Source organism: Denticeps clupeoides, chromosome 3 (genome assembly GCF_900700375.1).
Source record: "Denticeps clupeoides chromosome 3, fDenClu1.1, whole genome shotgun sequence".
In the NCBI taxonomy this organism is placed as follows: Eukaryota; Metazoa; Chordata; class Actinopteri; order Clupeiformes; family Denticipitidae; genus Denticeps; species Denticeps clupeoides.
Window position 1 is genome coordinate 10566851 of NC_041709.1, and position 27054 is coordinate 10593904.

At 40.0% G+C, this 27054-nt stretch overlaps 1 protein-coding gene across 6 annotated transcripts in view; it reads right to left on the reverse strand.

Moving 5' to 3' along the window:
- Positions 1 to 1135: 1135 nt before the first annotated feature.
- Positions 1136 to 27054, reverse strand: part of garnl3 (GTPase activating Rap/RanGAP domain like 3) — a 54289-nt gene continuing 28370 nt past the window's right edge. For 2 of the 6 annotated variants that reach the window (XM_028972718.1, XM_028972720.1), the window contains exons 3-31: positions 25605 to 25679; positions 23914 to 24013; positions 21582 to 21700; positions 19741 to 19805; positions 19167 to 19230; positions 18958 to 18984; positions 18793 to 18868; positions 18337 to 18435; positions 17819 to 17922; positions 16497 to 16605; positions 16355 to 16400; positions 15955 to 16061; positions 15378 to 15493; positions 14961 to 15083; positions 14308 to 14382; positions 14073 to 14187; positions 13824 to 13850; positions 13500 to 13604; positions 12609 to 12725; positions 11926 to 12101; positions 11554 to 11712; positions 9028 to 9094; positions 8848 to 8955; positions 8266 to 8384; positions 8014 to 8149; positions 7569 to 7628; positions 4949 to 5167; positions 4190 to 4316; positions 1136 to 3977 (exon numbers count right to left, since the gene is read on the reverse strand). In XM_028972718.1, the coding sequence (XP_028828551.1) occupies positions 3827 to 3977; positions 4190 to 4316; positions 4949 to 5167; positions 7569 to 7628; positions 8014 to 8149; positions 8266 to 8384; positions 8848 to 8955; positions 9028 to 9094; positions 11554 to 11712; positions 11926 to 12101; positions 12609 to 12725; positions 13500 to 13604; positions 13824 to 13850; positions 14073 to 14187; positions 14308 to 14382; positions 14961 to 15083; positions 15378 to 15493; positions 15955 to 16061; positions 16355 to 16400; positions 16497 to 16605; positions 17819 to 17922; positions 18337 to 18435; positions 18793 to 18868; positions 18958 to 18984; positions 19167 to 19230; positions 19741 to 19805; positions 21582 to 21700; positions 23914 to 24013; positions 25605 to 25679 (2991 nt within the window). In that variant the 3' untranslated portion in view covers positions 1136 to 3826. The remainder of the gene's footprint in view (positions 3978 to 4189; positions 4317 to 4948; positions 5168 to 7568; positions 7629 to 8013; positions 8150 to 8265; positions 8385 to 8847; positions 8956 to 9027; positions 9095 to 11553; positions 11713 to 11925; positions 12102 to 12608; positions 12726 to 13499; positions 13605 to 13823; positions 13851 to 14072; positions 14188 to 14307; positions 14383 to 14960; positions 15084 to 15377; positions 15494 to 15954; positions 16062 to 16354; positions 16401 to 16496; positions 16606 to 17818; positions 17923 to 18336; positions 18436 to 18792; positions 18869 to 18957; positions 18985 to 19166; positions 19231 to 19740; positions 19806 to 21581; positions 21701 to 23913; positions 24014 to 25604; positions 25680 to 27054) is intronic. The other 4 variants (XM_028972719.1, XM_028972724.1, XM_028972721.1 and 1 more) reach the window with 4 other exon arrangements.

A 27054-nucleotide genomic window follows, 5' to 3' on the forward strand; every position in this document is an offset into this window, starting at 1 on the left:
CCTGGACACTGTATCTGTGTTCCGAACATTAACACAAAGGCTGTTGCCAAGCAGGGAAGCTCTGTAGCAGAAAGCTTTTTGTTTGTTCATTCTTGGTATCAGTAAGAAGTGATAAGAAGTGAGAAGTGAAGTGATTGTCACATGTGATACACAGCAGCACAGCACACGGTGCACACAGTGAAATTTGTCCTCTGCGTTTATCACATCACATGCAGTGGGCAGCCATGACCGGCACCCGGGGAGCAGTGTGTGTGGGGACGGTGCTTTGCTCAGTGGCACCTCAGTGGTACATTGGCGGATCGGGATTCGAACCGGCAACCTTCTGATTACGGGGCAGCTGCCTTAACCACTAGGCCACCACTGCCCCAAGAGCCCAGAGTCTTGTGAGTGTAGTTCACATGAAGGGCTGTAATCTGTTAACACGTCACTCAGGTAATCAGGGAAAAGTTGAGCTTTGTATGGTAACAAAATAATGTTAAGTCTACACAGATTTTCACAGGTAACCAATGCAGTGCGGACAGAACCGGTGCGATGTCTTCAAATTTTCTTGGTCTATTTAGAATACTTGTGGTGGCATTTTGAACCCGTGGGGAGTTTACTATACTTATTGGGCTTCCAATAAGTATAAGTGATCTTTGGATGCACTTTCTTTACAATGAAGTGGAAAACAAAACGTGTGGTCGAAAATTATGGAAAAAATCAAGAGCGTCTTCCATTTCTGAAATAGATGCAGCGGATATTGTAGTCTATTAGGTAACAATAATATAATTTAATTATAAAATGGGTTTGACTAAAAATGTTTTGTTTTTGTCTGGTCTACTAGATACATGTACAATATTGACTGAGTTAAATAGAATTGCATTACTAAAAAAGAGACAAATACAATTTTCATTGACTAAAACAAGACCAAAATGTTTATGGATGTGTATGGCTGAAATAAAACTGACTAAAAAACTAAAAATGACTAAAACATGGCCTAAAATATGGCCAACTGTAATTGCAAGTCTAAATGCTGTAAATGTACATTAGTGCATCAAAAACATTTATTGATAAAATAATCTCAGGGTGTCCCAGGCCCCTGGTAAAAGACTCCTCCACCAAACGTTAATTTACAACACTTTTACAAACTGACAAATTGAATTTCCAAATTTCATAAATATTTATTTAATATCAAGAAACAAAATTGTCTATTTTGACAGCAGTGGTCTACAGCACTAATCATCATCATCATCATCATCATCATCATCATCATTCTGTTTAGTTTGAGGCCACATTTGAAACACAAACATTTACAAGTCGTACTTGGCATTAAAAACAATGGCAATACAATATTTTAAGACACTTGGTGTTTTTTTTTATTTATTTTCTTTTGTTTTGATATCACAGATTTTCAGCAACAGTCTAAACAGTAAATATTGATTTAGATACAAAACCACTGCTAAAACGTCAAGAGAAGTAAGGGGGAAACAGAGGTAGGGAAACGGGGGAAAACATTAATCTGGAAAAAAAAAACAGAATTGCCAACTGTTACCAGCAGTCTCCAGCTCACCCACTCACACAATGAACAACAATAATAAATAACAATTAAATTTCATCTGCAAAAATATTCCCTCATTTTTCCCCTCCAGGGTGCTACAAGTGTTTCAAGAGAGTATACAAAAAGACAAATAGACACCAGCATGGGCATGAGGTGATAAAGTGAGAAGGAGGGCAGGAAAGAGGTGGGGTGCACTTCACAGGAAGTTGTTTTGTAATACTGCCACCTAGTGGGTTCAAGGCCAAATGCAACAATGATTTCCACCCCCTCTGCCAATTTACCGCTTTTCTTACACATTGGCATGATGGCTCATGGGAGAGTTCTTTGTCCTAGTTTTCTTTAAATACACACACACAGAGACACACACACGTGTGTGTGTGTGTGTGTGTATGTATATATGTATATATTATAAAAATCATGGCTACTTCATAATGTACAGCATTGTCTGCCCTTCAAATAACCCACATTGGGGAAAAAATCAGTCCTTCATTCTTACTGACTGGCTGTATCCCAAAATCTTTTTGCAGTGCAGTGGGCCATGAGCTCCATTCTTTTCAACCCAGTTTCCCCAACAAAGGCCCCTCGCAAGTCTTCCTGCCCGAATGGGAGAGTCTAGTGCCAATTTTGGAGAGTACACAAACCAGTGGAGTTGCTGAAGAGAGCCCCGAGTCCCTTCAGTGGAGGCATGCAGGTGATCTCAAAGCCCTTTTCCCATTGGGCAGCATTTCGAGGTTCCACGTTACACGCATGTGGCTTCATAGGTTTAGTGTGTGTGCAGGTAGAACACAGGTGAGTGTGCCAGTGCTGTTGCAGCATAAGTGCAGTAATAAGACATCTCATCTATTGTATTCAAGGCTGACTCCTTCTAATCAGAATGAAGTGAACACTATTTAATGGGAGTTCAAGAATAGGCAGTTGAAGACAATACTGTAAAGTTTATGTCTCTAATCAAACAATAATACAGACGGGAGGAGCGCTAAAAGGTTCAATATCAGCAATAAAGGTGAAAGAGAGAGTACCATGGATTAGTGTACATGGATGAATTGTTCCACAAAGGAACAATTCATATGTACGGATGAAAAGAAAACAATAATTTAAAACACTTTAAATTTAAAAGGTGCAATGTGTAAGAGTTTTTACGATATCAAATAGGCAGCAGTTTATACCCATAAATATGTAAACATTACATATTTATACATTTTTAATCATTGACACACACCTCCACACTTTCTGATCAAATTGAAAATAAATCTGCTGTATTACTGTTAAATCTGGCAGGTATTCATTTATCTGTGTTGGCACAAGTATTATCCATGCAGGTCTGTCTGGTTTGTAATTGGGAGCAATTTTCTTTCAGTCATTGTTAAACATGGAGTGGAAAGGAGATGTATAGACAATGTGGTGTTTGCCGTTCCATTTAATTGTTGACCATTCTGACAACACAAGACATAGATACCTTTACCTTTTGACATTTTTATTTTTGTAAAATTAACCTCTAAAATTCTTACATATTGCACCTTGAATTTCTGCAGTGAAAACAGGTCATTCAGTCAGTTGGGCAGCAACTCTGCTCACCACTAAATAAGGCAAAATGATGGTTAAAGAGAAGCATTTTGTCATTCAGTCACAATTAAATGTCGGAATTAATGGTGGTAGAATTTGAATCAAGTGAAGACTGGAGGTTACAATAGGGAAAATGGCACTTGAGGAAAACTGCCTTCTTAATGTGAGAGAGGGGACATAGTGATGGACACAACAAGCCTAAAAACATGTTCAGATACACTGTGTTTTTACGTTAATAAGTGTAACAATATCTTCTATAAACAAAGACCTGTAAAGTTATATATGCATGTCCACATGTGCACATCTATTTTTTTAGGTGCACACACAACCATATGCATATATTATACTCTATTCTCAGTTGCTCTGGAAGGAATGACATAATATAAAACAGATAAAAAAAAAAAAAACAGGATTTTTGGAGTAAGATGGTTAATCGTGCCATGGTTGCATACATCATATACATTCAGGATTTTCGTTTTTCTGGTGTCCAAGAAACCATGCTGTCATCGGTCACAGCCTTATTCCCTGCAGTGGAAGTGAATCTAAACTCAGACCGGGCTGCTTTGTGCACCAACCAAAAAATACTGCTCAGGGTATCACAGCAAATTCAGCTGCACTATCTAGACAGACTGATGAAACAGAATAAATGTTAAGACCAAAATAAAAACAAACTAAGAGACTAACAGAGGATGGATGCAAGGGGTGAGGTGCATTCTGGGATTGTCGTCACTTTAGGTCAAGGATGTCATCCTCATAGGAGGTGGAGATGGTTAATGGGCTGACCAGGGAGGGGCTCTCCTGTCGGGGCTCAGGTTCTGAGCTGGAGGGGCAGTGAAGTTGGAGGTCTGATTCACCATCCACCATCTCTAGCGCCAGTCTGAAACAACACACACACACACACATACACACACACACACACCATATACCAGTACACCCATGCATACATGAACACATTCACACAAACAGAGAAAATATATGCAGAAACACACGCACCACTCTGTTATTCAAGGTATGTGCATCTGCATAATATGACAAACATCTGAGATTTTAAGTTGAAGGCAAATAGAAGCGTGTGTCTGCCAGACTGACCGCTCAGTGACGGGACCAGCTGCTTTGTGGGCTTTGTTCTCTTCACTTGATCCAGTGGGTTTTTTATTCATCTTCCTCTGCTTTACTGAACTGCTATCGGACTTGCTACTTGGTTCCTCTGTCAAACCTACCACAAACATGCACATGACTGTTTTTTTATATAAAAATATAATGTTCTCACAAAGAAAGAAAGTGCTGTAGTGTGGTTTGGATTGACCTATAGTTAAGGTTATAAAAAAGTGGTTATATTTATACAAAAAAACATACACAATACCTAATTATTACCCTAGAGCCTTAGGCATGTTTGTGTGTGTGTGAGAGAGTCTGTATCAGGGTGTGATGTGCACCCTGTTCACATGTCTGACAGCTTGAGCTTACAGCTCATGCTGTGAGGATATGTCCTGTGGCTCTGTGACATCTGTCATTACCCACTCACAGTGTGCAGAGTGTTTTGAGAGATCACTCTATTGTTGGCTCTGCTACGTTATGTGAGTGAACATCTGCAGCATTATTGATTGTAAAAAATGTATTGATCCGCATTAAGCACTCAATATTAATACAAAAGCAATAATGCAGGAGATGATTAAAATGTTCTTAAGATGATCACCTACATGGAGTATTATCATATAATTCATATTTGTGGTACAAAGCTTGCAGCCATTTCACCTTGCTCAGCCAAACAATTTTCAGAAAAATGTTCCAATAATAAAGTACATAGAAGTGGGCTTGGTCAGAGTTTTTCCAGAATGCCCCACATACCTAGCAGTTCCTTGCGGGTGCGGCTGGCAATCTCTTTGATCTCCATGCGGGACAGAGACAGTGAGGGCGTGGTCGGGATGACGTGGGCAGGGGCTATCATGCTAGGGGCTGCTGCTGTCAGCACTTTATTGACCAGCGGAGACTTGAGAGGCCTTTCTATGCTCCGCCCAACCAGGTTGCTCAGCGGGATCTTATAGATGTGTTTGGAGGGAGCTTCACCTGAGAGAACAGAGGAGTGGGAAAACACCAGAATGTAAAGGAAAGTGTAGGGAAAAAAGAGAGACAGATATGAATAAAAGGTTTTGAGGGGAACAAAATAAGAGGAGAGGAAACAGACACAGGAAGCAGGTGAAAGCATAAAGCTGGAGTGAACAAAAAGGCTGTTTAACCCTGTAACCCTCATTTTGCATGTTTATTCCATATAGTTATTGATTTAACAAAATGCAGGTATGGAAAGTTGAGCTGTATGTAGTGTTGGTCTCTGGAGTGTTAACGGGTTAAAGGCCTTTGTGCTATGACAGTCACATGATATCATAGAACTCAAAACTTTTATTCTCCCCCACATATTCAGGTATGAAAATATATATATATATATATGTAACCTTAGAGACTTCCATGAACCCAGAATCTCGAATCCAATGGAATACGCATCACAGATGTAACATCTTACACAAGCAGCAGCACACGCTTATCCTCAGGGGTGCATCACCAACACATGCAAAACTGGGGGCGATCATTAAAATGACATCTGCTAATGACATCCAGCAAATGTGTTTGCAAGCGCTTCATTAGCGTTTCTTGAATTATCCGATGAATAATTCAAACTGTTTTCACACTGAGAACAAGTGCATGGCTGTAAATGTGCGATGGATTTGTTCTGATTTGACTCAGCCGAAGGACTTGTCTCCTACATGATTCCCACATGCCAGACCATTACATAATGCTCCTTCTGATTTCTAGCAATATTAAGCGATAATGGTAATAGACTTTATTTAATTAGTTGTGAGTGTATTTTCACTGAGGCAAAGAAAATAATTCTAAACAGCACAGACAAAATGTTAACAACAGAAGCAATAATATAATAATAATAAAAAAAAAAAAAAAAAAATATATATATATATATATATATATATATATATATATTTTTTTTTTTTTACAATTACCAAACTGTTAACTGTTAACTGTTGCATGTTCAAACATCCCATTAATATCAGCATCACAGGATTTGTCATTTAGAATCCAAGTGCTTAACCAGGACACTAGATCCAGTCCTCCAGTTCTAATCACTGGTCCCAACAGATGTTCAGGTCAGGTACCACATACATATTATTCCAAGGTCTTCACCAACATCCCTCTAGTTCAGCACATTGATGTTTAGATACAACTGGTTAGATAGTAAGTTAGATCAATGCTTTACTCGAGGTATAACACTTATCTCTGAAGTGTACCAGATGTCCAGTAAGATGTCTCAAGTAAGCACAATTGGTGTGATTCTGCACGTTGTATGGCTGGCCAGCAGGTGGCAGAGCTGCGCCAATCCTGACAATTCCTCGACTACAAATGGGACAGAATACTGATCCACTCTCAGAGTGATTGAGTCTGCATTGCGCAAAGCATATAAAGAATTCTAAAGGGTCAAAGGTTAAGACAGCTACTGGCCTAATAAAATTGATCCAAATAAAAATGTTCTCCTTCATCTGAAATGAAATACAGAACAAATCATTTGTTTAAGAAACAAATTCATTTGGCATGCATTCATATGGAATATATGTAAACATATCCAACACATATTTATGCACCAGGGGACATTTAAACAAGAAATATCTTCAAAATGTTGCAAGCCATGGAATTTTATCCATAGTGTCCCTAAATACCTCCACTGTTTGGTTATCATGTGACATTAAGTAAGTGGTCATTTGTGAGGAAATTATTTGAAAAGGACCCTCCCTTGGTGCAGAAATAGATGTCGGGGCTGATTGTTTTTTAAAGGGGTAGGATGTTTGTCAGACCCCCCAGGCTGTGGCCTGTCTGTTTGGACAGCACCACTCTGGACTGAAGAGGGGCTTTGACAAAAGTATCCATGGTGACAGAACGATCTGGAACTCATGCTGCGGCAAAAGTCTCCCTTCCCCAATGTCTCACTCGCTCTGTCGCGCCCACCCTCCCTCTCCCGCTCTGTCTCTCCACCCAGCTCCCTGTTTTTCCCTGTCTGTCTTTCACCCATCCACCCACACACAAAATTCGATTGAATAACACTTAATTGGCAACACTGCTCTGCTAAAACAGAATGCGACACATTAGCTAATTCAATTAAGATGCAATTAACTCCGGCATGTAAAAACCTTATGCGATGGAGTAATTCCACAACAGTGGAAATGAACAAATCTGTCTCTGCTCAAGCCTCAGTCTCTCCCTCCCTCACCCCTTTTATCCACAAACAGAGACTGTTGGGGGAAGGGGAGCACCCACATTCACTTAACATTCACACAACGTTCAGTCAGCATGCTGCTGTAAATAAAAACAGGGTGAGTTTCCCTGGCAACGTGCAGGTTAGTGAGGCATGATGGGAAATGTATGCCAGGTACAGGAAGGCATGTAGTCTTTTTTACTCCTGCAGTACCTTCTGAGTCCTTAGACATGTAGAGGGAAAGCTTGGTGCCGTAGGGGATCCGAATACAATCTGAGCCAGGGATGGAGAAGAGCATTACAGGACAGGACAGACACACACACTCAGACACAGTAACTGCATTTATTTCTCTAAAAAGACACTCAAACGCAGCAACTTTCACTCAAAAGAAACGCTTAGTCATACATTTAAGTAATTCAACAATAACAAAGATGCACCTAAACATAAATGCTGACATACATAAAATATCTAAAAATTAGAAAATACACTTTTAAAGTGGAGCAGACTTCACTGACGGCACCCTGTGACACATGGAACATGCACACAAAATATACACAAGGTGAAAATAACCCTGGACCACACATTATGAGAGCCATAGGTTCCTTTCAGAATAAATAAACCCCAGGGGTAAAAACAAGGCCAGATGTGTGGGCCATACCATCTCCAAGTGGTGATGGGAAGATGGGCATCTCATATCCAGTGGGCGTCTGAGGGGAACTGTGGGAACTTGTGTCCCGGGAGCTGCAGTTAGATGCTGAGTTTACTGGTGCTGATGAGATGAAGTAGATATCAGACTGTGGGATCAAAGGTAGGAAACAAATGGGATAAGCATTAGTTCAAAACGGCTCCGTTCACATTTCCAGTAATTGTTCTACTCTGGTAAAAGTGTGGGGCTCATCTGTAGACCCACCCTAGACGCAGTTAGCTGCAGTTCCGGCACCACAGCTGTGTACACCAAGTTGCCGTTGACGACTAATCGGATCTCAATGGAGTCAGTGGTAAACGCCAGAATGTAGGGGAACGCACACACTACAATGCAACACAGGCAGTCATGGCTTACTGTGCTGTTTTTAGCAGGGGTATGTTTAAGGCTGTCAAAGTTAATAACATGTTAATGCAATTCATATCAACACCACTATTTTTCTGTTTCATGATTCCATGATTAACACAGTTCCTATTTTTTTTGGTAGGTGTATGGCTTGCTACATCTCTACAAGGCTGTCAGAGGAAATGCATTAGTAATGTTAATAGACATACCATGTAAATAATGTATTAATGTGATGCATTTTTAATGGGACTATTATTCAGATATAAATACCAGTAGAGGTGTCACTACAGATGGTTGTAAGAGTGAAACTAGGAGAAATCATTATTTTAACTAATCTTTCTTCCATTTTTTTTACAAGCTATGTTTTGTGCTGTTGTATGCTTTGTGATGATGTGGGGTGGACAGTGGTGATCATTATTTTACAGTGTTGCAAAGGTAACATACCAATTGCATTGGGCATTTGATTCCAGCTGAATGTGAAGTCAGAGGAGCTTGGCTGGATCATAGGTGTGGCCCCATTAAACGGACACACCTTCTTATAGGAGCAGATATCTGAATGGGTGAGATTGACAAGAAAATGTCACAGAATCCACAGAAACAGTGATAAGTGACAGTGACACTCACTGTTGTAACAGAGCAGAAGCCCAGCCTCGCCATCCTCGTACACATCAATGGCTGCCACAAAGTTCACCTGCACACACAAGCCAGTGAAGTTTCCCAGTCAAATGAAAATGTACTCATGCTGTGCATTCAGATGATGTGTGCCAGCTTCCTCAAGAACTCTGCGGTGTCGTGACGTCAATCAAGTCATACAAGAACATCAAGGGCCACTGGCTGCACTTCCTCTGGCGGGTCTGCATGTAGACCAGGTGGTTGGGGATATCACTGATGTCACTTTAGGCATGCTGTCATGGCAAAATGCTGACAGCAGAATCACTGCTTTTTAGGTTGAATGTCCATCAGCAAGCAAATTAGTCTTACACTTTTAGTGGGCCCTGGAGTCTGAATGTGTGAGGGGTCTGCTGGAGCAAGCGGAGCTGTGTGGGTGACATTGTTCCATTAGATAGAGGAACAGATGGGAAAAAAACCTTTGTGATTTCTGCCATTCCTATTTTGTGAGTTTTTCCAAACATGCTAGCTAATTTTCATATGAATATCACTTAAGTGTGATTATTTGCTTATGACAGAAATTCCCCTCTATTCTTGTGATCTAATCTGAAGGAATGGCCAATAAAAGAAAGAAAGTGCAGCATGAAAGATGTAGAGATATAGTTGTTTTTGTCGGCCTATTTTAATTTTAGTTTTTGACTAGTCTTTAGTCAAATTTCAGTCAATGAAAATTGTATTTTAATAAATGTAAATAAATTTCTCTATTTAATATAGTACACACACCTAGAATAATAGAACATTTTCTTTAAGTCAAACCCATTTCATAATTAAAACAAGGTTATCTTATTATTACGGGAGCCCTAGGCGGCAGTTAGGTGGCACCGCCTTGCATCACAGTAAATTCCACTGCTAGTGTAGATATACTCACAAGAAACTGAATAGATTTCTCTTTTATTTTATTTAAATAGACCAATTGCAGATCTTGCTCCAGGGAGACTGTCCCTGTAACTACTACTGATTGTAAGTCGCTCTGGATAAGGGCATCTGATAAATGCTGACACATCAAACAATGATCATCCCAACCAATAGCAGGTAAAGGCTAATTAGACGAAGGGCTCTCAAATTTTGAAGACAGGTAAAAGTGACATCCCACTGAACACCACCACCACCTATTATTAGTGTTATTGTTGTTGTTATTAATTCCTCAGACTTATGGAAGAAAGGATTTGATCCATGGTATAGACAATTCAATAAAATGATTAAGGCTGTTTGGAGAGATTATAATTTGAGAATATGTCAGTTATCCTGTGATCACGAAATATGACCAAGACTACTTGTTTCTGAACAGGTCAGTGAACAGGCTTTAAAACTTTAGGCTACAGACACCGTTTGCTAATTATCTGGGCAATTGTCATCATTTGTGTCAAACAAGTTGTGAATTAGTTGTAACATTAAAACAGAAGATGACTTGCTCAGTGCTTGAAGTGATGCTCAGAGTGCCTACAGAAGGGGGTCAGCAAAATTTTCCAAAGACTTGGTTACAAGTAGCAGAATAACACGATGAATTCCAGGATGCCTTTTCAATGGTGGTTGTGATGCATTTTACCCAGATACAATACTGCTATTTTCTGATTGGTTGTTGACTTGGCTGTTGGTGATGTTCAAGAGTATTAGTAATCACACTATTAGTTTCACACTGTGCCTCCGGATGGGAGATACAGGAAACAGAAATCGTGATATAATAAGGTGATTAAATGAGACGGAACAATGTCTCATCCTGTCAACAAAAATGAAGAGACATTTTAGTGTAGTTTTGATTTTGGACATCATATTTAATCTTGTTATTTGTCAAAACATTATGTGATTTATTTCGTTAAAGTTATCATTACATGACCAGCATTTACGTCTCGTCCCGTCTCATCATGTCAAAAAGGTTCGTTGATGAAGATATTTTGTCATAAATTTCGTTGATAAAAACAACACTATCTGGAGGCCTGAGGACACCACATATAATTTGCTAATTTACTTCCCCTGTTGTACAGTGATATTCATACAGCTTATTCCAAAACATCTTGGCTGAAATGGTCATCACTTTGGACTAGTTCATGCCTTGTTTTTTTTTTTTTTCATTCATGTTTCATACAGTTTCTCAGTTTAGATTTTTTTTGTACATGATTATTTTTCTGATTTAATCTCCTTTATATTATTTTAAATTTCCAGATCTGTTTCATTAATAATTTCTGGTTGACCTGTGCCAAGACTGTCTCTATATTTGTCTACTTTTCCCTTCTTTTGTGTTTTGTTTCATTAACATTCTCTCAAATTTGTGTCCACCACTGCATGCAGTGACACTAATTGAGGATATTTCACATGCAAATGTGACGGACCTGAGTTCAAAATGTAGCTTTGTTAGTAAAATGTATGTAATGTTATATACATTATTTCAACTGTAACATTTTAACAAGCACATTCCATGTATAAAACCACACTATTAAGGGACTAATATGAGATTGTGTTGATCTGTGTATCTGCACCCCTCACCCGATTTGCATCCACATGGTGTAATCTGTAGGCATCTCCCGTACTCTCATTGATCAGGTCAAACTGGTGCTTGTATGCCACACAGATCATATTGTCATTTTCCCCTGTTGGCCCATCAACTAGCGCCATGACAACGGGGGAGTCACATAAGCAGATCTCCTAGGAAACAAGCAGGGGGATGGAGCAGGATTTCTAGTTAACATTTTAGGGGAGAATGTTATGCAAGCTCAGGAAAGTAGAAGGTTCACATGATTACAATCACAACGTAATAGTGTCCCTGATGTATACATATTGTTTCAAACATTGTTTTCAACAAGCTAATTGAATGATCCTAAGAAAATCAAAGGGAGACATATGCCTGACAGGTTTTACCCTGATGTACTGAAACTCCTCCACAGGTGACTCAGGCAATGCTGTCCCGGCTGCAAAGCTGCTGAGGCAGTCAAGGCGTGGCTGCTTCCTGGTGATTAGGAGGAGTTTGTTCCTAATTGCTGCAATGATCCTTAGCTCCACCCCATGGTGTGTGTTTATAGAATAAAGATGGCAGCCTGAGATTGTGTGAATGTAGAGACAAAAAACAAAGGGTAGTCAAATAGATCAGTTTGTGATCTATTGTGCCACAGGCTGTTTTCAGATGTAGAAATATTTATAGTAATTTTTACTACATTTAAAACAAACAAAAAAAACATTAGAATGTAAATGTAATATTTGCATAACAAACAATTGTTGTGGATGGGTTTTCTGGTCACAATTAAATTCAACATGACCAAACTCAGATGATTAAATATTTTTTTTGGATATTGCACGATGGTTATGGAGAAACTGTGCTGCTGTGTGCCACAAAACAGGTCCACTGTACTTTTGAATGGTATCTGCCTAGCAATTTTTGGTGTCCCACAAGATTCAGTTATAGGTCCAAAATGATTTTATCAGATTATCAGAAACATGGCCTGAAATTTTAATATTACTATGCATATGTGTTGGACTGCATGCAGAATAATGATAAATTGGCCTTTGCTTTTATTTGTGCATTTCATATTTAAATACATATATACCTTTTGTTTTTTCCAACTTGTTCTCTCTGCAATCACACTTCCCACGGACGAGCTGCCTCTCCTCAAGTCCCCTTCTGAGCAAACTCAACCGGAATACATAAAGACGGGCATCTTTCCCTGTCAGGTAAAAAAAGCCTGGCTGAGAAGACCCTTATTCTCTTGTCTGGCAAAGGCTTTATGTGTCTAAGAAATCTAATAAAACACTATTTGGAACAGAAGTTGGTAATAATCTATTTTAAATAATCAAGGCTTTAGAAATATAGATAACTATAGAAATACTGTATAGTTATGGGAATGGGAGTCAAATGTGTGAATATATGAGAACATTTGAGTTAAGGTTGCCATACAATTTAATTTCAATTACGCACACTGACACATAGACCTATATGATGAAGCAGCAGAATCAAGTGTATGTGCTCCTGAACATACACTTGTGTTCATCTGCGTGCATTTTGTGAATGTGTTCAGCCAATAGCCAATAGCCATGGGACCCGGATCTCATTAAAGCAGCGAAGAACCCGGCTCCCATTCATTACTGTGTGCTGTGTGCTTTGCGTGGGCAGCTCCTGGTGCTTCAGCATGTCTGTGTGTTTGTCTGCACTGGTGCACCAATCCTTTGCCCCTTAAAAAAGCTCAGATGGATCAGCACACCTACCTCCCCCTCCCCGTGTGTACCTGCTGTTACCGCCTTGTGTTTTTCAATCTCATTATTTCTCATTGTTATAATCAACATGAAAAAAATTACATCTTGGAGTGTTCCAGGCTAAACAGAGGTTGGTTGCTTTTGCCCACATTCTTATTCAGGTGGTAGCTGATTCCTTGTGTCAGCATAATAAAGCCATATATGTAATCTAATGGACACAGACAAAAACAAAGGTAAGACCACCTTACCTTTATCCGCTCTTGTTATAAGAAGGTCCTGAGGTTCGAGAACATGCATCTGTTTCACTGCCATGCTTTTATCAAACACTTGGACAGGAGGGTGTGTTGGTGAATCTAAGGCACAGTGTAAAACAAGATCATGTTCTCCCTGTAAGGAACCAATACTTTGATATTTTGTTAACAATTCAACAAAGACTCCAGCATCCAAACAGATGTTTCCTAGTGTTATCTGATGTGTATCTGCATAACTGCATGTAATTATAACGTGTCGCATTTGTTAGTGTGTTATGACAGAAGACAATAGGTTGTGTTATAGGAGGGTACAGTACATACCAGTACTGGACTGAAGTGGATCAGATGCTACAATAAAAGCAAAAATATTTTTATAAATGCACTAAGGGTCTGTGTGAAACAGCATTTTAAGACACTGTATACTGAGTATACTGCTGTATTGACAATAAACCTCTCTTGTACACCAGGTCTTGGCCTATTTATAAGCAACCAGTTGTAGAGGTTGTGTAATTGAAGTGTCAAATATTAACAAAAATATGGCAATGACAGTAACAACAATGATAAACTCACCTTCCAGCAACATAACCCCTGCAGTATCAGTGGCAACCATGAGCGACTGACCCCATGAGTCGCCACAGACAATCTCGTAGGGAAAATTACCGCAAAATGACTGTGACTCCCAAGGCTATGGAACACACACAAACATACACAGATACACAAACAAATTTCATTTTCCATATGACACAGTGAAGTACAGTTTGTTAAAGTATTCTCTGCGGATGTGATGTCTAGAGTATAGGGTCACCTCTTTCCTACAGAGTCCTGTAGTCACTAGACTAGTGGGGGCATCACCTCTGACTATAGTCTTCAGCTTCAGAGCCTGGAGAGAGAAGGAGAGAAGGGAAAGAGAAGGGAGACGATGTGAAGAAAAAAAAGTGCAAGACCGGTTTGTATTTTTTCTATGCCCCCTGGCTACAACTGGTCTTTTCACACTTTCACACAAACACACATTCTTTGTTTTCTTTCAGCCTGTATGTATGTGCCATTATATTTATTTTAGGAATGCCATTTATTGATTATGGTCTGACACAACACATGAGACATAAATAAAAATTATGCAAAATACAAATGATCCAGTTTTAGTGTCTGGAGTTGTCTGGAGACCTCTTGGAGACCTCAAAGGGGTAATAAAATAGAATTTTTGTGCTATATTACCTTGCTCACTTCCATCAGAGGTGCACCCCTATATGACACTGAACGCAGCTGAGGGTTAAGGTCTGCCTATTTATTTACACATTTACACATACTTTATTCCTATTTGAAATAAATATTTCTGATGTTTCCATCTTATACAGGTGAGGTGAACACTGATAATGTGTTTACTATGGTAGTTGCTGTGATGGCACACATGTACAACTACCCAGATGAGAACTTTGTAGCTGTCAATATTCCCCTCACCTGGCCAACCCTGACAAACTCAGCCTGGCGGGCTTCTTCCTTCTTGCGAGCGGATTTGGGCGACTCGGGCAACACATCACTGAAGGAGCGGCGGTTCAGCATGTTCTGAGGAGAGAAGGGAACCTACAGGAACAGTAGAGACAGCTGGGCCTCAGAGACTGACCCAGGAGCAGCAGGAAGAAACAGCAGAGAGACACTGCACAACTGAGCCAGGAACTGCAGCATTACACAGAGCAGAGAGGATGAAAAGAAGCAAGGTTCCCCCTGCTTGTTAAAGACAAAACAACAGCAGTGAAACACGGCAGGCTAGAGGGAAAAACGTGCAGAAATCATCTATGTGAAGATTGTGTGTGTGTGTACTGTGTGTGTACTGAGTTTGGGTTAGAGAGAAAGAAATATTGTATTGTGTGTAAATACCTTATGAAGGTCTGGCATGAGGTCTTGGTAAAGTGAGCGGATTAGCATGTCCAGAGTGCGCTGGCGCTTCTGAGAAAACGTAGGCGTCTCCAGAGTGGCCTTTTCTCCATTTATTACTGCAGAGACACATAACATAGACATGCATCCAAATGTAGGAGCAATCCATAGGCCAGTTGAAATCAGAAGAGCCAATCAGATGGAAATATGTTAGACATGTGAAGAAGCTTGTTTCAGTAGCATAAATGGCACCATGGATGAGTTCACTATGTAAAAGAATATGGCAGATTGAAAGAGCATAGGAATGATAAAATTAAAATAAGTAAAATATAATTATTATAATGTGTATGCAATGCTTTTAAGAATAATTAATATTTTACATGTTGAAAAATGCTTAAAGTTTCACTCAAAAAAGGATGAAGTCATTTCATCAATTGATTATGATTCTAGTGGTTATAATCTGGTGTCAGCTCCCAAAACTAAAGGATATGTACATGATGAACTAACAAAACAGCACCTCAAAATAACTTGATCTATGAAGGGGATTAGACCTATAAGTAAATGAACATGGTTTACTCACATTTGACTAACAAAAAGTCCCTGAATTCCTGATGGTCTGTAAACACTGGAGGGGAGGGGAGTGGGGGGCCGAACAGCGGGACACTCTCTTCCGAAAAAATCTTCAACCTGGTGTTAAACATTTGTTGGGAGTTTTGCAGGACACATCACAATAAAAAAGACATTATTTTACGTTGTTTGAGAAGCTGTAGTAATAACTATGTTATGCATGCATATTGTGCATTATACAGGTTCAATTACCTATTTATGTCTAATTATATCTAATATTACATCGTTATTTTTTAATTTATATTTTCCTTGTAAACACGTGTTTCTTTGAGGGCACTAGCAAAATAACCGCAACTTTAGTGAAATGTCAGGATTTGCATGTAACATATGAATACCAACATGATTGATCATACCTGTAACTGTCATTCTGACTGTTGTAACGGACTAAGGCAAATATATCTGTCAGCAAGGTTAAGGAGTTCACTGCAATAGGTTAACTACATTCACACTAATGCCCATTAATAAGAAGAATTTTTCCACTTTGAGAAAGGATACGTGTGAAGTGGGATCGGATCATGGAAGGTTTAAATGATGGTGAGGCATCGTCTCCCTCCTGGAAAACTATAGTAACGATGTCATTCCCGATGTGCCGTTTCCTCTCCACCTGCATGCATAGAAACAGAATCGGAGCTGAAAAGGGAGTTTGTTGAGTGTGGCATTGGTTCCCCCTTTCAAACGTTAGCCATTTGCTTTGATGTTAGCCATTTGCACAAACTCAATTACAAACAAAATAACTAACTTTTAAAGTAACCTTCACATTTTCTTTTATATTCCTAAATAGAAAATCAGTCTCCACTTTTCACACAAATTTCAGATTTTCCTTTGGGAGAGAGAGAGAGAGAAAAAGAGATCTCTCTCTCTCTCTCTCACACACACACACACACACACACAGACATGCCTCCCTTTCTCATCTTTCCTTTAAAAACATGGCTTAGCCTGAGGGACTGTGAGCTCAAATGTTAAACACCATCTAATTACACCACCAGCCACTGCAATGTGAAAAGATAACTTTACATTTAACATGACACACACACACACACACACACACACACACACAGCCCAGGCAGCAAGACTGAGGAGAATACGTTTGTATTCATTAACTGCTACACATTCTATTTCAGAAAAAAATCCAATTATGAGCCCAAAGCCCCAATATCCCGTTCTCGCCTGTCCCTGACCCTCTCACGCCACCGCACGATCTCAATCACACCTAAAAGCGACAATCACCTCATTATTTTAGCGCCATTGTTAAACATGTCACTGCGGAAGTAGCACAGGGGCAGAGACAAGGAGCTGAGCCTGAAGAGAGAGGATCCTTTATCACGTCTGGACAAGCGGCACACGAGCGGCAGCCATAGGTTCAAGTGGTCCAGCAGTTTCAAAGTGTGACAGGCCCAATGCATTTCTATCAACCTTCACAATAACCACAGATCAAGAGTGCTGGCATTTTACAACCAGGGATCTGATAGACAGGAGGGGGAAACTGCAGGACAGAGCGAGCAGCCCAATGAAAAGCCAGCCCGCTGCGCTGACCAGGGAGGAGACAAAAAAAGAAAAAGAGATGAGGAAAGATAAAAGACTGGCTGCGGCCATGACCTGAGGCGGATATATTTAGCGTGAGCTTTCGACCCCCTACTGACACCCCGACTGGATACCTTCTGCCTCGCCAAACTTTTTTTCTTCTTCTCGCTCTTTCTCTGTCCTTCAATCATCGTGCCTCCCTACTGCTCTGAATAACAGTGAACAGGCGTAATGTTCAAAGAGAGAAAGAGAGACATCAGGGCCAGACAGAGCGAGGGATGAGGAGTAGCCCTCACCTGTTGCTTGTTCTCCTTCGAGTAAGGTAGCATTGTGGACACATGGAACATGAGCTCATGGCCCTGGTACACTGTGTAGATGGAGTTAATTCCAGTAGTGTCATCTGAGCAGAACAAAAGGTCAATGAGAGATGGCCAACCACGAGCCACAAGGTACAGTTATCTCATCGTTCTGTAACTGCATTGATTAATTCAATAATCAGGGGATAAAATGAATCAATTATCCATGTTTTGTGTCAGCGACTCACTAAAGAAAAAAATATATATAATAAATGTATATATCAAAAATAAATATTAAATGTGATTATAAATTAACATGGGCTTCACATAATTTCAGTCCTACCTAAACAACCATCAAAATAATGATTAATCACATAAGCCAAAATAAGAAAAATCATATTTCATTCATTGGCTTGTGTGTTATTCATTATTTCAGAGCTCATCATTGTAGTAACAAATAATGAAATAAAATTGGGTCAAACAAATCAAATTCTTGTCGTTTATGCCAAGTCACTTACTCTTTGTGTCCAGTCCTCCTCTGTATCCTGCCCACCCTTGCAGGCAGATTGTGTCTCCAAGAAGATTCAAGAACTTAATAAAGTTGTCACTTCCTGTCTCTGGAGGACAACAAGCAATTAAATGAAATTAAATAAAATCACAATGGAAAAGAGATGATGGCGGCTTTCTCCTGATTTCTTTACCATGCCAGAAAAAATTAAATTAAACGCAAAACATTCTTATCATTGTCAGAAACACCGGATTTGTGATTATATTTCAATGGTCTCATAAATCATAACATGCATAATATATGAAGAATAGATTAGTAAATATATAGATTAAGATTAACTTTCTTATTGTCGAACTTGTGTACAGAATATAATAATGTAATGAATAGCACAGGTCAAATACGTATTGAGAATTGCAAAATGATTTTATAATAAGGTTCAGTGCATCACTTTAAAGAAGTTACTCACCATTACTAAACATTTCATCATCAGTCAGTTGTCCATCTTTGGCATAGAGCACACCAAATTTAAAATTTACTGAACCCTGGAATCACACACAGGACAGAGAGGTGAGAATTTAGTTGAGCAGAGTGGCTGAGGGAGTTCCTTGTGAATTCATTCCTGTTCTTTTACCTCTTGCTCCTCTAACACTAGAAGGTCCTAGAAGGAAAACGAAGAGAGGGTTTGCTGATTATTGCTTTGTGCCGAATTCTCGTGCTCAGCTGACTGTGTTTTGCATGCTTTCTATTTGAAATTGGTGTAAATAGCCTCAAGGTGTAGATATGTCTTTATGATATTTTATGGTGACTGGTGATACTATGTTAGACGGTGTGAATGCTCACCTTTTGGATTTCTGGGCTTAAGATTTCCCTGGGGCCTTTTTCAAACCGGTCTAGATTCATGGCACTGCAAAAGGAGAGGGAAAAATCCATGATATCTGAATTCTTAACATGAAAACTAAGCAATCAATCAATCAATGCAGACAGTGTCAGATACTGTATAATCCATTGTCATTTACTAATACAAACACTGCAGCCCAGTTCATTTCTGGTAGTGCCTCCCAAATCAATAACTCTCTTAGGACTGGGGCATATTCTAATTCTTCTATTCTATTCTCATATTCTGTTCTAATTGTGATAGCATGAATGCAAATTAATGTTTGGTTAGTAAATGCACTAAGTTGCAAATGATAGATGTGATCTATCATTTTACATTTTTTTCAGATGGATAATCTATTAATAATTAATGTGTAAAGTTTTGCAATAGTGAAATTCCAGTATGTCCTTTATACAATGGCAGGTATGTTCTACATTCTGCAGTTCAGTATAAACATTGCATTAGCGAACAAAATTATACGAAATGTGGATTTATAATTCACATTGCTCCAGATTGGCTTACTACCCCAAGCCTGCTTACCTTAAGATGGATTTGACTGATAGTGTTTTTGTGGGACTGTAGGGAAGGCTGATCTTCACTGTACCCTAAAAAAGACATAAAGACAGTTTAAAATGACATTGATCAAAAATCAATGTGAAGTGTAAAATAAAAAAGAGATAATGAATGAATGAAGTGGACACTTTTTATTGATCAGAACTCAGCTTTATCATGAGAATGGGTTTTGTGTAAATTTCACTGCATTGTGATATTATAAACAAGGATTATAAAAAAATCATAGATAATTCAGTTAATTATGTGTCAAGATGTGTCAGAGCTTTATAGAACCTGGTTCTTTAGTAATATACTTAAAAATGACATTCTCCCATAGTGTCCAGGGTAATTAAGGTCTACACATCTATCTTAATACATATTAAATTACATGTATCTGCCAAGATTGTATCTGCAGACAGATTGTGAATTTGCCCATTTTGAATGAACTGGATTTGAATATTGATGCAGTTATCACTGCTCAACTGAGGATCTAAAAATTACATCTTCCATAACAGGCAAACTGTAATGAGGGATGGAGACAGGAAGGGGCTATGAGGCCGGATTCATAGAGTTGGTCAGGCATAGAGTTAAGATGATTTCAGCATGAAATGACTACCAAAGTGAATGCACTGCTGAGCAAATAGTGCCCCAAATACTCAATTACACTGCTGGCAACATTCACAAAGCAGAAAACATGCCCTAAACTGTCATTTGTATCTATCACAATACATTTGTAATCTGAACATTGGTACATGTATTCTGGAACTCCACCAACACTGGCCATGAGCAATGACATTTTGCTACAGTTGAACAAACTGCAGGTATATATGAAGTCCCTGCAGGATTTCACCATGCTGTGAACAATTCATTCAGATTCCCCCCCTGTGGATTTCGCACAACTTAAAAAATGTATCCAGTCACACCAAATCCAATCATAGAATTGCTGAATTGTTATTGCTGTTTTATTCTCACTTTTGTCATTTATTCTCTAAATGTGTCTTCTACAAGTACTATATAAAAAAGAGAGACATAGGCTAATTTGGCTACAATTGCCACTTTGCTGCAATAAAAAAAATATTATAAAAACAAGTATTTGAATTTTGCCATAAAATCAGGCATGTTAGGCTGCATAAGTCCCCGAAACCTGTGTAGGTACAATGTGCGGGTAATTAGATATACATGTCAGTAAATAGGCAGCTTTCATTTTCAGATACACAATCTATATTCATTTGACTTTCCTCAGCAGTGCAGAATTCCCACATACGCCAGCTGCACCACAGCCTCGTCAATACCATCTCCCCCAAGCTCTCAATGAAGCCATCAGGAGTATTCTGAGGAGATTGATTCTTAGATATATACTGGGTTCAGTACAAAAGAGCAAGAATGAGACGCAACAGGAAAAAGAGCCATCGACCGCTGCTGTTGCTGAATTGACTCTGTCGTAGCATTTCTCCCAGCCTGTGTGTGGGGTCTTGCATGTGTGTGGGGGGAGGTGTTATCTCGAGGTGCCACACACTCACATAATATCATGTAACAAACGAACACAGGCTGTGAAAGAGTGTGTGTTCCTATCACACACCACACCATTGTTTCTTCTTCCAGGTCTGCCCCTTACCCAGCGGTTCTATCACAGTCTGGACAGGGCACGGCGTAGTGGTAAGCACATACACAGTTGTGTGATTGTAAGTAGGGCTACTGAACTGCTGAGCCCTTTCATGCTCAATGCAATCAACTCAAACGCACTTGATGACTACACACATATAACACACACTCTCTGTGGTCACTTCCACCCATTTAGCCTTATTCGACAGAGGGGTTGGCTGGCTTACCATCTTACGCCACAGGATTGCTCTATACTGAGGGATGCGCTGGTTGTTCTGGTCAGACAGAACCACGGACAGGTAGAAGGGGTTCTTTTCTGCGTCCACCCCGACGTAGTTCTGGTGAACTGTGCACATGAACAAGAGCAGAACATCAGAAACTTGTGTATCAAGCAAACGGGTTTTATTATAAATCAGATCATGTGGAAAGCACACAGTATTAAAATAAGATGGCAAATATACTTGGCAAATATCCCATCATGTAGTGTTACATGATGTTATAATCTTGCAAAATCCACTAATAACAGCTGTTAGCACAATGGCTTTTTAACACCTTTGCACTGTATGAATCAGGAACTATAAACATCACATTATTATTCAGCAACTACACGCACAACATACAGTTGAACAAGTTCTAGTACTGTTAACAGAATGTTTTTGTCTGTATTATGTAGTTTATATTTATACAATAATACTTGTCAAATTTCATTGTGAAGAGTAAAAGTGAAAGTGAAGTGATTGTCATTGTGACAACACACAGTGCAGCACAACACACAGTGCACACAATGAAATGTGTCTTCTGTGTGGAGATGGTACCTTGCTCAGTGGCACTACAGTTGCACATTGGCACCACCAAAAAGGATATGTGCAGGTTGAAAGATAAGATAGATTCCCCATTTAGATAGACTTTGCCAGTGTCTGTTGCTGACAATTATTGGCTCATGACTCCTAGCCTTGTAATTTGATTACACATTACAAAAAGCTTGCCAAGAATCACTCACCTGCCAAACCTCTTTTTTAATGCACACAAAATGCTGAAAAAATGTGTTTTCAGTAACCTATTATTATGATACCATACAATTTGATCATCGTATGATTGTATATCTCATTGGGGCAGTGGTGGCCTAGTGGTTAAGGAAGCTGGTTCGAATCCCCAGCCACCAAGGTGCCACTGAGCAAAGCACCGTCCCTACACACTGCTGTCATGGCTGTCCACTGCTCATCAAGGGTGATGGTTAAAAGCAGGGGACACACTTTGTTGTGTGCACTGTGTGCCTGCTGTGTATCACAATGACAATCACTTCACTTTCATATCTCCAGGAACTGGGTTAAACCAGCACTGTGTTCACATATTAGTACATTTGTACAGTGTGTATGCATTATGTATGTACTATGTATTTATTGACAGAACCATAGAAGCTATGATGCAAATTGAAAAAAAAAATGTTGTCTGTGTCTATGTTACTTGACTCAAATTACACTTTGGGTAAATCTTGAGTAAATCTATTCTTGTATGGACAAGAATTATGGGATGATGGGATAGAACAGTATTCTGCTGCATTATGCTGCTGTTTGGTTCAGCTTATGTTGAGACAGAATAGAACAGAACAGAACAGAATCCAATTAAAACCTGTGTTGTATTCTCTCATCCCCTACCTCCCCTCACTCAGCCACACACAGACACACACATACACACACACACATACTTCCCTCTCAGAATTAAAGGCATTCATCCTGGGTCTAAATCAATTAAAGTGAACATTGTGGCACTGGCTTCCTGAGCAGAGACGATGACTAACCCTGAGCTCAGGGTCTGTGTGTGTGTGTTTGTGTCTAATCATGTTATCCCCCTAACCTTGTCTGCTAAGTCTCAGATGCTGACTCTGGTGGTTCATCTGTATTCATGGCTACGGGTAGATATTGAATTTCATTGGACGGGCCTGATGCTGCTGTATATGTGAATGGGTCCATGTTCAGGGTATTGTTGAGATGTTGAGCTAAATTTAGCCCAGCGTGCAGTGTTCTGCCAACATATCCTCTCATTCTTTTGCAGTGGGAATCACCAAAGAAGGAAATTATACTACTGGTTGTCAATGCATGTTTCTAGTAAACCAGTAAAAATTATCGTGAAATCCGGTGATTTTTATACCAAAGCTCAACACTTTACACTCACTCATTCACTCAAGGCAGGGACAGGGCTTGGCACCAGGCCACCGCAGGGAACACACAAACACCATTCATTCACACACCCATACCTATGGACAATTTAGAGTAGTCAGTTCATGTAACATGCAGGATGAATCCAGAGCACACAAAGCCAGAGCCAAGTTTCACACTCACAACAATGGAGATGTGAGGCCACATATTAACATATCATTTGTGTGGACATTAATAATGCTAAGATGCTTTTCAGTATTTTTTCTCAAGTATGCGACTGCTTATTTTAACATGCAGGTTTTCTGTTGGCTGAAGTGTGTGGGGACATACGGGCACATGGCCGCTTTGGGTGCACCACGGGTGTGTTTGCATGTGTTCCAGACAGAAGCACAATAAATCAGACCTTTTCCCAGGAAGTACTTGAAGAACCATCTGGTGTGGTACTCCGGGTTCTCCAGATGGACATCCGTTCTTCTCCAGGTTCCTGGGGTGTAGGTGGTGGTCTACAGGATTCCGTCAGAGGAAAAAATCACGATTACCTAACAAATACATATCTGGTTGCCAGATAAAATTTTCTACAGTTATTTAATCCTTTCCAACCATTAAAATACACAAGCTCACAGGAGTGCTACCCATGTCTGACTTCTATTAGTTACAGGTATATTGTTCACATTTATGACAATTTTATCTAAAAATCACACAACTATAAACACACACACACACACACACACACACATATATATATGCACACATACATACATATACATATGTATGTGTGTGTTTGTGTAGCATTTGCTAAGACTGCAGGAAATGACCCTTGATGTAATAGAATTGAGACATGAAGTTTCCTCTGGACACACTTGAAGCATGTTATGTGTTGATACACACATAGCCCACTCAATGCTGCCATAAGCCTCAGTATTTCTACAGCCACATCGACAGCATCACTGTCAGCTCAATACTGCCTGATCCAGCTTATAATGGGCTTATTCCTGCAAAGCTCTTTACACCTCTGCACCACCCACTGGTCCTTTCTCAGACCATCAGCTAAGTCTTCACTGTTTGATTTTTACCTGTAAGAAGCCTAAAAAGACCCTGCTCAAATCTGCTCAACTACAGATGTATTTCAAATTAAAAGGGAAAAATATAAACATTTAGAGAAACTAGGGTCATGTGTAGGCTGTTAGTGTCACTGAAGATTAATACAATGATGTGTGATGAAAGTGAGGATGAATGATGCCCTCATACACATAACACAAATGTCAGTAAGGGTAAATGTTACTTTTTAAACTGGTGCTATGTGCAGCTCTATGTTGTGAGTATGGTCAAATATATTCTGTTGAGGGCACCTTTGACCATACAGTAGCAAACAAGCTCCATGCTTAGCGTAGAAAGCTGCGCTTAGCGCAAGTTTGATGAAAAGTTCCCTGAGTGTATGAGGTAAATCAACACTTATGACCTGTAATGGCTCCAACAATATCCATCAATCTGCTTCTGCTTTGCTGGCAGTGCTTTTGTGGCCAACAACCGAGACCTTCATTTTAAAAATGTCCCACTATCATAAAGTAAAGTATGCTATATCTCAGTGAAGACAAGCACAAAGCCCAATCACATAAAGAAACTTTATATATAGGACCTGTTTATGTATGCACACTTTGACTCATTGTTATGGCTTTGTCTGTCTCATTTGTACTATGTTGCATCACAGCATAATGGGTGCTGATTATTATGCAATCATTATGCAGATGATGGCACCTCCTTGTCACAATATGGGCACTTAGTGACAGATTGACAATGTTCAATTAGATGTAGCAGGCGCTTATTCCACAGTTGACGTGCTTGCTGTGGGATGGTCAAGAGTGGGAGCTGGACAGGGATGAGTTCGGGAATGTACAAGAGATAAAGTGGGCCTGGACTTGCATCCACTAGCATGTTTCTGGTGGGTGTTTTTGTGTGAACTGTTTATATGTGTGTGTGTGTGTGTGTCATAGAAGGGCATTTCAAGAGACAAGCCAGAACAATTCTGTAGAAATGTTGTAATGTCAAAATCTGGCAAGCACATTTAGTGCATACATGAGTGTTTTATGTTCTGACCTCATCTGATGAGCCGTTCTCCACCCGGAAGCGCCCTGCTCTCTGTATGGCTCCGTCGGCATCACTGGAGATCAGCTGCAGAGACACACAACATCAGAACATCAGAGTCCCTGGAGGAGGCAGAGGAGGAGGAGACTGCAGCAGGCAGACACACCGAAATGAAGACAGAGATTTCTGCTTTACATTACTGTGATGTTTGTATCACGGACATGGATAATTCACAAACACAAAAAGGCTGCAAGAGAAAAATGTAAAAACAGTGGAAAGGTTTAAAAAGAAATTGGAGGATGAAATACAGTTGAACTAATTGTGTGTGTGTGTGTGTGTGTGCCTGTGCAGGCAGTGACCTGTCTGAGGCAGGATGTAATCTCTTCTGGACGCAAATGTGTGACATTCTGCCCCCCTCAGACTGAACAATGCTCGTTGCCTGGCAACCCAACACAGAACCTCTCCTCTCTCTTTCTTTGCTTGGCCAAAATGTCATCAAAACATCGGCACGCCCAAATCCCTCTGCACTGCAGTGAGTGTGTTTATGTGTGTGTTTATGTCTGTGCGATGCTGAGGGATAACCGTCTAAGTGTCTTAAAAAACTGTTTGTGTTCACTGTACAGCACATGACCATGACTACACACAATACGGTATAATAAATTTGCATGTATTTGCGTGTGTGTGTGTGTGTGTGTGTGTGTGAGATTGTTACTACAGCAGATGGACTGGTCAGAAGGAGAGCTGGTGGGAAATCACCAGGAAGCAGAAACATGAATTAGAGTTGTGCCTGTGTGTGTGTGTGTGTGTGTGTGTGTGAGTGTGTGTTTGTATAGATATAAATAATGATCATAGTGTTTGTTAGATGCAGACTGTGCAGAGTTATGAACACGCATGCATGTAGACCCTCTCTCATGCTTTCTCGCTCTCTAAAGCTGCAATCACTTCCCTGTAGTGTGTGTGTGTGTGTGTGTGTGTGTGTGTGTGTGTGTGATTGCAGTCTGAGTCAGCAGCAGCAGCAGAGCTCACCACCCCTGGAGAAAATTTAAGTTAATGGCTCCCCTCACTACACCTGAATACAAACTATGCTGATTGTGTGTATCTGTGTGGGTGGGTGAAGGAGTAAAAAGAGAAATTGAGCGATAGAGGTTGTGGCTACCTAGGTGTCTGTGTGTCTGTGTGTGTCCTATAAAGTGTGCCCATGTTGACAACGCTAATGGTGCCAGTGCCAGGCACTTCATTCAGCTGCTGAACTCTGCGGCATCTGTATACTGAGAGAGGAGACGGAGATGGACAGGGGAACCCCCAAACCTGAACCTGTCCAGAGAGCGGAGGATGCTGAAACAAACAACTTAAACACACAGCGCAGAGAGGAATTTCTCCTGGCATGTCGCCGTTTGACTTCTAGCAGACGCTTCAATGAGAGTTTTTGGAGAGTTTTGTATGCTTTATCCTGGGCAAACCC